Source organism: Diceros bicornis, chromosome 38, assembly GCF_020826845.1.
Source record: "Diceros bicornis minor isolate mBicDic1 chromosome 38, mDicBic1.mat.cur, whole genome shotgun sequence".
NCBI classification, from domain to species: domain Eukaryota; kingdom Metazoa; phylum Chordata; class Mammalia; order Perissodactyla; family Rhinocerotidae; genus Diceros; species Diceros bicornis.
In genome coordinates, this window is record NC_080777.1 from 29,221,346 (window position 1) to 29,233,372 (window position 12,027).

The following is a 12,027-nucleotide window of genomic DNA, read 5'->3' on the forward strand; positions in this document are numbered from 1 at the left end:
ATGGGACAGCATCCCCACAGTCCCCAAACTGAGCCACCCCAGGCCCATCTTCAACGCCTCTCTGCTGAGATCCACGATGTCACAATGATCTCTTGAATCCATCCTCTCCTTTCTGTCCCCACTGCCAGCAATCAATTTCAGGCCCTCCCCATCCCCAACACAAATAATTAAACAGCTCACTGGGAGGTCTCCTGGGCCTGAGCCTCCCCTCTCTGCCGTGCAGAGTTCTGCCAGTGATGTTTTCAAACCACACCGACATGTCCCATACTCAAGAACATCCAGTGGCTCCCCACTACCAACAGAATGAAATCCTAGTCCCCTATGATCTCGCCCCCACCACCCTGCCTGCTTCTGAGCCTGCCACCCGCCTCCTACCTGGGCTCTGGTCACATTGGGCCCAGGAATTGCCACTCTAATTCGCCCTCCAACTTGGTCCTGGAACTGACCTCCTGGAAAGCCTTTTCTGATTTACTCCTCCATCAGAAGTAACTGCTCCCTCCTCTAAGCTCCAAGAGGACTCTGTCTGTAACAGTTACCACAGCTGGCCTCTGGCCTGGCCACGGCGCGTACCGAGTAGGTGTCCATCTCCCACGCCTGAACACGGAACCTCTGAGGTCAAGAATGGCGGCTCTTGCAGTGCAGGCCCCGTGGAGGAGCTCACTGCTAACTGCACTGAATCGAATACACTTGACAATCCACCTCAAGTTTTTAACACCAGAATGCCCAACAGCTCAGTCACCCACTCTTGCTGACGGTGGGTGGGCTCTGGGAGGACACACACTGTGACATTAGTCCCAACGCAGCATCTCATGGCAGGGATGTCTGCTAAGAAGAACTCAGACCCAGCCAGAGTCGCCCAGAATCCCTGCTGCACCGCACCTCCCGGAGAAAGGGCAAGCTCTCCCTCCCCCATCCACTCCTCCTCGGGTCCCCCACCCCCTTCAAGGTCAGACTCCATTCCCACCCCTCTCCACGAATACCCTCCTGACTGTCAGTCCACAGGGCATCTCTCCCTTCTCTAAACTCCGGACTCCTGATGTAGGAACTAATCTGGTGCTAAATTAGGTGCCCTTGTGTGTCATCCTCTGTATTTGAGTTTACATCTGTGTTTGACTTAATGGATAGGTTTTGCAGGATGGGGGAAGATGGGGAACAGCTAAGATTTAAATCCCAGGCCCTGCTCCTTGCATCTGGATGATCCAACTGTACCCCTCCTCCTCTAGCTTAAAACCCTTCCATGTGGCTCCAAGAGGACCTGATTTGGTCAGAAAAGCCACTCTTGGGTTATGACATTTAGCCCCGCATCTCAGGAGAGCTCTGGTGGCCAACTCCTGATCAGGAGGTCGGCCCCGGAGGGCAGGGTCCCCCGTCCACCCCGGTGTGCACCAGAAAGCAGGACAGGGCAATGGGCACAGGCTGAAGCACCGTCGCCCTTGTAAGATCCTCATCCCGCTTCTGTCTCCTCACCGCCAGCACTAGAGAAACAGCAGCGCGCAGCGCGGAAGGAGCGCAGTGGGGACGAGAACCGACGAGGGCTCGTGGGCACCAACCACTTCTTCCACCCTGACATCAGACCCCCGACATGGTTTACGACCCCATTTCATGAACAAAGAAACTAACAGAGGAAGGGTAGGCCGCCATCTCCACCCAGGAGCCGGCCCCTCCTGCCCTGCACCCTCCCTCTCCACTACCTTCCTGCCCACCCATTCGCCTCGGTCAGGGTGGCAGGAAGGGAGGTGCTGGGCACCGTCTGTGAAGAGCAGCCCCCACCTGCCCAGAGCTGCAGCCGCCGCACCCAGGGTTTATTCGCTCCGGCCTCGCAGCCTGGCCATGCGCCCCACGGAGCCCTGGAGCCCCAGCCCGGGGACTGCGTCCTGGGACTACTCGGGCTCCGGCGCCCTCGAGGAGCTGGAGCTGTGCCCGTCGGGAGACCTGCCCTACGCCTACGCCTATGTGCCCGCGCTCTACCTGGCGGCCTTCGCTGTGGGCCTGCCGGGCAACGCCTTCGTGCTCTGGCTGCTGGCCGGGCGGCGCGGGCCGCGGCGGCTCGTGGACACCTTCGTGCGGCACCTGGCGGCCGCCGACCTAGGCCTGGTGCTCACGCTGCCTCTGTGGGCCGTGGCGGCGGCGCGCGGCGGCCGCTGGCCCTTTGGCGAGGGTCTCTGCAAGCTCAGCAGCTTCGCGCTGGCCGGCACGCGCTGCGCCGGCGCCCTGCTGCTGGCCGCGCTGAGCGTGGCGCGCGCCCTGGCCGTGGGCGCACGGGCCCGGCGCTCACCCCGCCGCGTGCGCGCCGTGTGCTGCGGCGCCTGGGCGCTGGCGCTGTTGGCCGGCCTGCCCTCGCTGGCCTCGCGGGGGCTGCAGCCCCTGCCCGGCGGCCGCGGCAGCCAGTGCGGCGAGGAACCCTCGGACGCCGTGCAGGGCCTGGGCCTGCTGCTGCTGCTGCTCACCTGCGCGCTGCCCCTGGCCGTCAGCCTCCTGTGCTACTGCCGCGTGTCGTGCCGCCTGCGCCGCCCTCCCGCCCTGGGCCGGGCCCGCGGGCGCTCGCTGCGCATCATCTTCGCCGTGGAAGGCGCCTTTGTGGGCTCCTGGCTGCCCTTCGGCGCACTGCGGGCCGTCTTCCACCTGGCGCGTCTCGGGGCGCTGCCGCTGCGCTGCCGCCTGCTGCTGGCGCTGCGCTGGGGCCTCACCCTCGCCACCTGCCTGGCCTTCGTCAACAGCTGCGCCAACCCGCTCATCTACCTGCTGCTGGACCGCGCCTTCCGCGCCCGCGCGCGGCTCTGGGCTTGCGGGCGCGCCGACCGCCTGGCGCGCGCGGTCAGCTCGGCGTCCTCGCTGTCCAGGGACGACGGCCCCCCGTTCTGGAGCTCCAGCAGCGGTGGGGGGCGAGCCCGCACGGCGAGCCGGGCTGCGGCCGCCTTGTAGCTGCCCTGGCGCGTGGAGGAGGCAGACGGAGGAGGCACGGGCAGTGGGCGCGCGCCCCGGACACGCCTTTTCTCCGGGCCGCTGCAGCCCGTCCTGCTGTACTCTGAGTGTCCGTCATCAGCTCTCCCAGAAGCTCAGAGCTTTTTGAACTCCTCCCAAGCCAGGCTGCTGAGACTGGCCACGCTCTCGGCCCCGGGGGCGTCTGGGCTAATCTTCTCCAGTCCAGTAAAGTCCTGTGAGATGGAGCCCACAGCAACCTGGACAAGCACAGCGTCGCCAAGCACAGGAAAGGGAAGTGGGTTTCCTTCTCTGCCCCATCCGGAACAGCACTGGCCAGCATACAAAGCCAGACCCCAAAAGCCACTCTTGTCCCGGCTGTGCTTTTCTCTGGTCCCCTGCAACAGCCGTTGCCTTCTGAGAAATACTCTGAGTTAGACCTTCTGGCCTTGTCACTCTCCAACAACGTCTGTGGAATGTGGGGATCCACAGCCCCGTTGTACTCAGTCATCTTGGTAGCTATGTTTTGCTATGTCATCAGTCACCATCAATTCAGATTTTCATTTTCAAAGCTCACCAAAGCCGTGGGAACCGCCCCAGTGCGAGCTGCCCAGGTTCTCCCCCCAGCAGTGTCCCCAGGAGCTCTAGGCCTGCCCTGGTTTTGTATCTCCCCCCCCCACTCCCACGAAGCGGCAGGACTCACCTGGGAGTTGTCCTGGCCCTTCCCTCTGGACAAAGGCTTCTGAAAATCTCTCACCAGGCTTTCAGATTCTCTGTCACTCAGCTGGGGACCCTAGAATCTTCTGTGAGTTCACCTTCCTCAATAAACACTTTTGCTAGCCCAAGATTGACCACCGTGTCTGTCTTTACTGGAGCATTGGGAGTGAAATGAGTGTCAGGAGGTGAATTGCACACGGGGCAGACAGAACTCAAGCCTGTAGTTGAGGTTGACCTCAGGGTGACCAGGGTGGGTGATGTTGGCGACTGTGACCGTTAGGGGCATCAGTGGGGTTACAGTTGTCCCACAGGAAGCAGCAAATCATCTATGCTTATTATTTTAAAGGACGTTTCACATTTTAAAGGTTACAGAGAGAAAAAAAGAGGTGTAAGGGCATCTGCCAGCCAGGTGTCACTTCAAAGAGGAAATGTGTCATTGCGATTTTCAAATGTGTCTGGCCTTTTCCCCTGTCCTTTTGAGACCATCCAGCACAAATGTTTGGCGTTATCCATTTTCTGACTCTGTGACTTATCCTCTGAGGATTCTGCAGGGTTTGGAAACTTAGTGTTTATACTGTTGGTTTAAGAGAATTTGGCCTAAGAAATGCCAGTCAGTGCCGGGAAAGGAACTCAGTGGTCCTACTTGAGAACCACTCCCGGCCGGAGCCCCACCGGGCCAGGCGAGAGGCTGCAGCCTTTCGGGTCAGCACTTCAGCGCCGGCCATTCGTCCTTGGGCTGCTTAATGCCCTGCCTAGCATCACCGTGTTTCTCTTCAGTGTTCGGAGCTGACATCACGCCCCCTGGACCCCACTGTGCCCATTCCTCCCACACACCCGAGAGAGGTGAGCCTTGCAGCCTGTGGGGCTGCCGGTGCCGGCAGGACAAAATTCAGACACCTGACTGTTGGAGGGCTCAGGCGTATCACGGCCCTTCCTTCTTCACGTTGCTCTCTGAGGCAAGAAATTGTTCTGTTTCGTAGGGAGAGGCCTCAGCAGAGGGAAGCTGCCTCTCTGGGCTTGTGTGCAGTGAAACCTCAGCTAACAAAAGAGGTGCTTCTCCAGGCTGTTGGGACTGGGCCCCCACCTGCCAGTTTGCTTCTCCCACTTACTGACCAACCGGGCTCCCCAAAGACAGACAGGAAGAGGCCTCTCCCTACCCAGGCGGGCTTTCATCTCCCCTCCGGCATGAGTTATTGAGAGTCAGCATTTCCCTCCCGCTGCAGACCTGGCGATGTGGAGAGAAGGGCCCCTCCCTTCGTTTGGGTAGGTCGCTGAAGTCTGCCTTCTGTCCCTGGGAAGTGTCCTCTTGTACTCAGACAGGAATGACAGGGGACCACTGAGCTCCCATCCCTCCCTGGGGAAGATGCGGCACGGACTCAGCAAGGATGAGCTGAGCACTCTACATATGTTGCTGGTGGGAGTGTAAATGGCAAATTCTTTTAGAAAGCAGTTTGTAAATCTATATCCAGAGCTTTAGAGACAGTCATGTGCCATCCCTCCAAAATCTTCATTCCCCTTGACCCTGTGATTTCTCTTCTGAGGCAATAATGATAAATAAGAAAAGTTGGATGCATGAGTTATAGAAGTTCTTTTAAGACCTAAACCTGAAAGGAAGCAACCTAACTGTCTGATGGCAGTGTAATGCCTTCGTTAATATAACGGACTGTTAGGTAAATTTTAAGATGTCGCTTAAAGAGAGATTGGAAAATGTCGATGATAAGTTAAAAGAAAAAAGTAACAAAATTCCTTGTGTTGTAAACACCCACACACTTCAAAGCCTGTAGGGTGTAGGATAACTGTTAGCGTTGGTTCTGGTGAAGCAAAGCATTACATGCCTCCTAGTCCTCTGGATAAAAACGATCATTCGCTCTCTTCGTTCTCAGCACAGGTTTTAAGCATCACAGGCATGTCTCTTTTCTCTTGGTGCAACTGATAGAATGCCATCTATTTTATTTCTCCGTCTCCCCCATCGGGTAGGAGCTCAGTACGTGAAGGGAATTGGTCTGTTTTACTCAAGCCGTAGCCGCAGAGCTTGGAACAGAGCCTGGCAGGCTGTGGGCACCCGTCACCACCTGGTGAATGAATGATCCCCGGGACGAGGTCATAATGTGAAATAATACCACATACTGTGAAGAGGAAGAGGAAGGATCTTGCATTCTCTGTATGTTTAGAAGGGCACACAAGGAAACCTGGAGGAAATACCATAAATGCTGATGGTGATTGTGCTGGAGTGAGGGCTTATAGGTCCTTTCCCTCCATTTCTTTATTCTCGAAATCCTCGATCGCTTTTTTTAAGGGCAGTTAACACAGGGCTGTGCAAGTGCCGAAGCTCTGGAGCTAAACTCAGACCTGGGCCCTGACTCGGCTCAGTCACAGCCCGCTGCCCGTCCTGGGGCCTCTCTCTCAGCCCCTTTAGTCTCACTTTCTTCATCTGAAGGATGGAGATGACTGTATCTGCTGGCTGCCTCAGAGATCAAAGGAAATCGTGTTCTTGAAGGTACTATGTAAGCTGCGGTGTTTTAGACAAACATACCACGGGAGCCCCACTCTCAGGATTATGTTGTTCCAGGCCCGGCTGCCCTTCCAAGTCCCCATCCCCATCCCCGTCCCCGTCCCCCTCCCCTCCCCGTCCCCGTCCCTGTACCCCTCCCCGTCCCCGTCCCCGTCCCCATCCCCCTCCCCCTCCCCGTCCCCGCCCCATCCCTGTCCCCGTCCCTGTGGAGCATGTGGGCAAGAGCTGGGCACATTGGCCATGTTGATTCTGACTTGATTCTTGTGACTAATTCTGGGCTTTCTTCTCACCTCCTTCGACCCCGTGAGTCCTTCTCAGGGCAGTGTGGGAACCGCTGGTGATGAGTGATCCGGAGAGTTCAGAAGAGTGGCAGAGCTGGCGAAGCTGCTCTTGGTGGTATGACTCAGCCCCCAGATCACCTGGGGGTAAAGTGAGACTCTGGACACTTGTGAGGACATCTCATTTGTTAGAGCTCACGGGGTCTACATCCCTAATCCTTGGCTGAGTGGCCTGCAGGGAGCTTCTCACCACCCCCCATCAAGCCCCCAGCCTCAGCTGAATGGGGCACACGATGGACAGACCCACAGCCCAAAGACCAGGGATGCTTGGTACGTGAGAGGGAAAGAGGAAGCCAAGATGTGAACTCGCTCCTCCTCTTCGTCATCTTCAAAGTCAGAAAGTATTTATGGGAGTGTGTGACGGCATCTCTCATGAAAGCAGGCACTGCCTGAGATGCTGTTTACACACGTCACAGGACTTGGGAGCTGGGAGCCCTTTGTCCATTCCGAGAAGGAGGACACTGAGGACTAGAGGTGGGAAGTCACTTGCTAAGGTGACAAGAACAACCAGTCACGTCTCTGTAGTGCATCACACATACACGTGATTTCATCCTTTCTCATGACCCTGTGGCAAGAAGGAATGATTCGATTCATTTTATTGATGGTGAAACTGAGGCTCAGGAGTAAAGAGACTTGGTCAAGGTCACAGACGGGCAAACAGTGCAGCTTAAACCCTTGTCTCTCCCTCCCACCCTCTCTTGCCCCGGCCACCCCTCCTGTGTGACAACCGTTCTGAACCCAGCTCACACCCAGGGACTCCCTGACCCAGGCTCTCTCTCAAAAATTTTAAGAGTTTCCCCTTGATTATTAAAGTAATGCAGGTTTTTTGTTTAAAAAAAACATAGAAATTTATAAAGGAAAATATGAAAAACACCCATTATTCCCCATGAAGAGATACCTCAGAGTATTTTCCTAAGTAAATGATAATACACATGAATGTTTTTCCAGCTAAATTGGGGTCAATCTATATGAGATCAAAGACTGAGTCTATTTTGTCCCCAAGTGTATACCCCGTGCCTGGCACAAAATGGGCCTTCAAGAGCTCTATGTTGAATGTGTATTCATGTACATTATTTCGTAGCCTGCTTTCTTCTCTCGGCAACATGCGGTGTTTTATCATGCCATTAGATACTATTCTAAAACAGGTTTTTAAGGTTACATTACATCATTATATAAAATGTAATCTCATTTATTTGACCAAGCCCCTAATCTTTTTTCAATTTTTCACTCTTATAAATAATTCCGTGATGAACATACTTGTAAAAAATCTTTATATCCATTTCTGATTCTTTCTTCAGGACAAATTCCTAGAAGTGAAATTATTCATCAAAGATTATGAACAATTTAAGACTTTTGGTACATTGTGCCAAATTGCTGAAAAATTTACATTCTCTCTAGAGTGTCCATTCTCGACCCCCTTCACAAACAGCACCAGGCATTGTTATTTAAAAAAAATATTTGTCAATTTGTATCTGCCTAACTTTAAAAGAATACAATATTACCATCTTATTATATTATTTCAAAGGCCTGTTATATATAATATGTCATTACAACATCCCTCTGAAGTAGGTGTTAAAATAATAGCTAATTTTTATTGAGCACATACTGAGAGGCAAAGATTTTATATATATTATCTTATTAATCCTCACAACAACTTTATAGGATATGTTGTTTTCCCTGTTCTACAGATTAAAAAATTCAGTTTTGGAGAGTTTATGTAACTTGCCCAAGGCATCTTACCTAAAAAACTTGCACTATTACCCCATTTCACAGATGGGGAACTAAAATGTCACGAGCTTGGTTGGCTTGCTAGGGTCACACACATGGGGCGCGACTTACAACCCGGTCATCCTGGTCCACAGCTCATCTTCCATCTTCCACTGGGTCACCAGCGCCTGGCTTGCCCTGCTTATCCCTGATTAGTACGAAACCAAAGGGTTCCTTGGGATCAAGGCCACTGTTACTGGCTCTGCATTGCAATTACCCTGCTTCTGTTCTCAAAAGACCAGTGTGAGGGTTAATTCTACGTGTCAACTTGACTGGGCCACGGGTGCCAGACATTTAGTCAAATATTATTCTGGGTGTGTCTCTGAGGGCGTTTCTGGATGAGATTAACATTTGAATGGTAGACTGAGTAAAGAGGGCTGCCCTCCCCAACGTGGGTGGGCCTCATCCAGTCCGTAGATGGCCTGAATAAAACAAAAAGGCGGAGGAAGGGAAAACTCACTTTCTGCCTGTCGGACCGTCGGAGCTGGCACATCAGTCCTCTCCTCCCTTTGGACTCAGACTGGGTCTGGAACTTACATCACTGACTCTGCGGTGTCCAGGAGATCTCGGGACTTCCCAGCCTCCAGAACTGCGTGGGCCAATTTCTGGCAATAAATTTCTTTATATAAACATATACAGATATATAGATAGATGTAGAAATAGATATAGATTTATCTCTTCTAATACAGTCAGGGCCCCCCTCACTAAGGAGATGTTGGGCATGAGATTGAGACGGTGACTGGGCTCTTCCCAGATATACTGAGGTCAGGGGTCAGGACTGGGGAAAAACAGCACTAAAACCCGCCAACCTTAGGGTTGCCTGGGCCGTCCTAGCTGGCGAGTGAAAGAAGAGAGGCCCGGGTCTGCGGGGCAGCGGAGCCCGAGGTGCAGCCCCCGACAACGGCTGCCAGCGTCTGGGTGGAGGCTGTGGTTTGCCCCAGGGAGACTTGCTAGACAGGGGTGATTAATCTCGCTCATCCTGCTCTGAAAATGACTGTCTCCATGCTGTGCATGCGCGCCACCTCCTCTCTAATCCCGCGTGTCTCTTCACCTCACCCCAAACACCTGAAAGAAGCAGGGCGTGCCCTGGGCTGTCCCTGCGCTTGATCCTGTGGATCTGGGGACCTTGGGGGGTCACAAGGCTCACCGAATTCTTTCCATCATTTTCAACAACGTCTAGTTTTTTATAGAACCTGTTGCCCCGAATCTTCTCAGGTCTCGTTTTCTAAAATTATTGTTACCATAAAGATAGAAAATGTAACATTAAGAGTAAAATAACCCAAGATCCTCCCCCTAGTTGCCATAACTGTTATTGTGCACATGGCCTTTCCAGGCCTTCTCTATCGTGGTCACGTTTTACGTTGCCGTCATCATGAGATGTTCTGCTTTTTTTGCAGAACACATCATGAAGGTTTTCTGCGCCGCTCTCTGGGTTGCATAATGGCCATTTTTGCAGGCTTCCCCCCGGGGAGGAACTGCAGGCTGGCCGCCGGGCCTCCGTCACAGGACACTCACTCCGCTCAGGCGCTTTCGCTTTGATAAATAAGCAGCAGGGAACATCTTCTCCATCTAGTTCAGGCTGGTTTTGAGCGTCTGTTCCAAACCGAGCAACCCCTTGGCCCTGCCCGTCCTGAGACCTCTCCTTCGCTGCCTGTATAATTGCATCTCCGCTGACGGCCTCGCTCCTTCAGTGTGGAAACCCTCATAGCAGTAGCCGTGGACTTGTGAACAACGCCTTTTGAAAGCACCTTGCAAACTTTCACAGCACGCCAGTGTGGTTAAGTGTTGTCAGTGCTCATTTATGATTATTCTAGACCCCAGTGTGCCGACTGCAGAAACAGCCCAGCCTAGGAGTTAAGGGCACAGACTGGGGCCACGACCCGGGTCCAGGTCTCAGCTCTGCCTCTCACATCTGTCACCTGGTAAGTCATTCGCCTTCCCCCTCAAAATCCTCATCTGTAAGATGGAGATAATGCTTCTTAGCTCAAAGGGAATGTGAAAGAGTTAAATGTGTTAATACATGAAGTGCTTAGAACTATCTGACGTATATTAAGCATTCTATGTTTGCAATAATTATTGGGCATAAAATAAAGAGTAAAAAATATGAGTTAAACAGAAGTGAATTCTACCATGGTTTGGATTCCTCTTCTTAAATTCATTGATTCAACACATTTTTATTGTGCGTTTACGATGCGTCTGTTAGTGTGCGAGGTGGGGAGGCTACAGAAATGAAAGACTCCCAGTTCTCCTGCAGAAGAACAGCCATCAACAATGTGAGTCTCCATCCTACCCACAGAAAAGATGGAAAATGTGGGCTTGCTGGCATAAAAGAAGGAAATTAAAGCCACGTGGACCTTCAATTTTGGGCAAAATGTTATTTTTCGTTTCCTATTTGTTTTTTCTTGAAACTAAAAATCAGAAAGAATTCTGTGCTGTGAATAAGTCACTTTTGTATACCTCTGATTTCCAGAGAATTAGTGTCCCTTCGCTGAGAGGCTGTGAGTAGAGCTAGGACATTTTGTCTCTCCGGGCTGGAACATCCTGCAGAGCCCAGCGCGACCCCTGAAATGAATGGCACTGTGAGCCTCACCCTCAGCGACAGCTCTGCTGAGCTGCTGTGTCCAGTGCCGGGCAGTCGGGTGCTGCCGACAAGACCCCAGCGCTGATGCGGGGACCTCTCTGTCCCTGTCGGCCCAAAGATTCCACAGTCCCATGACTGTGGGCCCAGCCTGTTCTCCAGAGATGTATCTAGTTTATTGTTTTCAAAAATATTTTAGGGGCCGGCCTGGTGGCACAAGCGGTTAAGTGTGTGCGCTCTGCAGTGGCGCCCGGGGTTCGCCGGTTTGGATCCTGGGCACACACCGATGCACTGCTTCTCAAGCCATGCTGTGGCGGTGTCCCATATAAAGTGGAGGAGGATGGGCACGGATGTTAGCCCAGGGCCAGTCTTCCTCAGCAAAAAGAGGAGGATTGGCAGATGTTAGCACAGGGCTGATCTTCCTCATCAAAAAAAAAAAATTTTTTTTTAATATTTTTTAAAATGCAACCATCAAATGGCTAGAAGCATATGTCCATCAACTACACATTAAATAATCCAAGTAAAACAATCCCCACACAACAACTCAATCCCCCCATCCCTGACCATGAACAAACTGTCAACAGGAGACCCACAAGAGAAACCACTCATGTCAGGTCTGCAAGTCAAATTCATGGGTCAGCCGCTTAGCAAATGCCTTTTGACCTTGAAGAGCCCGTTTCTCTGTGGTCCTGGGACGAGCGAGATTCATGGATCCCACTCGGTGCTCTCTCAGAAGTTATGGTCTCGGAAAGCAGAGCCTGCCAAGGGCCCCTCCATGCTGTTTGAATAGGGAAGTTATTTTAAAATATAATAAGTCATATGGAAGTCTTTTGGGGGTTTTCTTTTTCACAATCTGAATTTGGAAGACATATCAATCAGAAGGTGACTGCTTACATCATATATGTATTGCTTTTTAAGAGTAGAACTTATTTTTAATAGAAATAGAAAATCACCTTTGCAACCTCTAATAAAGCAATCAATTCAGGCGACAATCCTTGGTGGGTGCTAAAACCACTAGGTGAGAGCCGATGGGCAGCTGAACTCCTGCCGATGCCAATGTCACCCACGGATCATTCCCAGTAATAACAGGGAAACACGATCGGACAGTAGAGGATCGGGCTGCTACCCCCGAACCCACTGGTCCAATTCGCATCGCTATAACAGGAACGACCAGACGCCAGACGTTATGTGCTTCC

The 12,027-nt window shown here is 52.6% G+C and overlaps 1 protein-coding gene across 1 annotated transcript; it reads left to right on the forward strand.

The window, feature by feature from the left end:
- Positions 1–1,607: 1,607 nt before the first annotated feature.
- GPR25 (G protein-coupled receptor 25) lies at positions 1,608–2,922 on the forward strand. The gene has a single exon (XM_058533934.1). It carries the CDS (start codon positions 1,831–1,833, stop codon positions 2,920–2,922), a length of 1,092 nt encoding a protein of 363 aa, XP_058389917.1. The 5' UTR covers positions 1,608–1,830.
- The last annotated feature ends 9,105 nt before the right edge of the window (positions 2,923–12,027 follow it).

Excerpts from the sequence above, each read along its gene's own strand:
- GPR25 (XM_058533934.1), top strand. The coding sequence starts at position 1,831 with ATGCGCCCCACGGAGCCCTGGAGCCCCAGCCCGGGGACTGCGTCCTGG.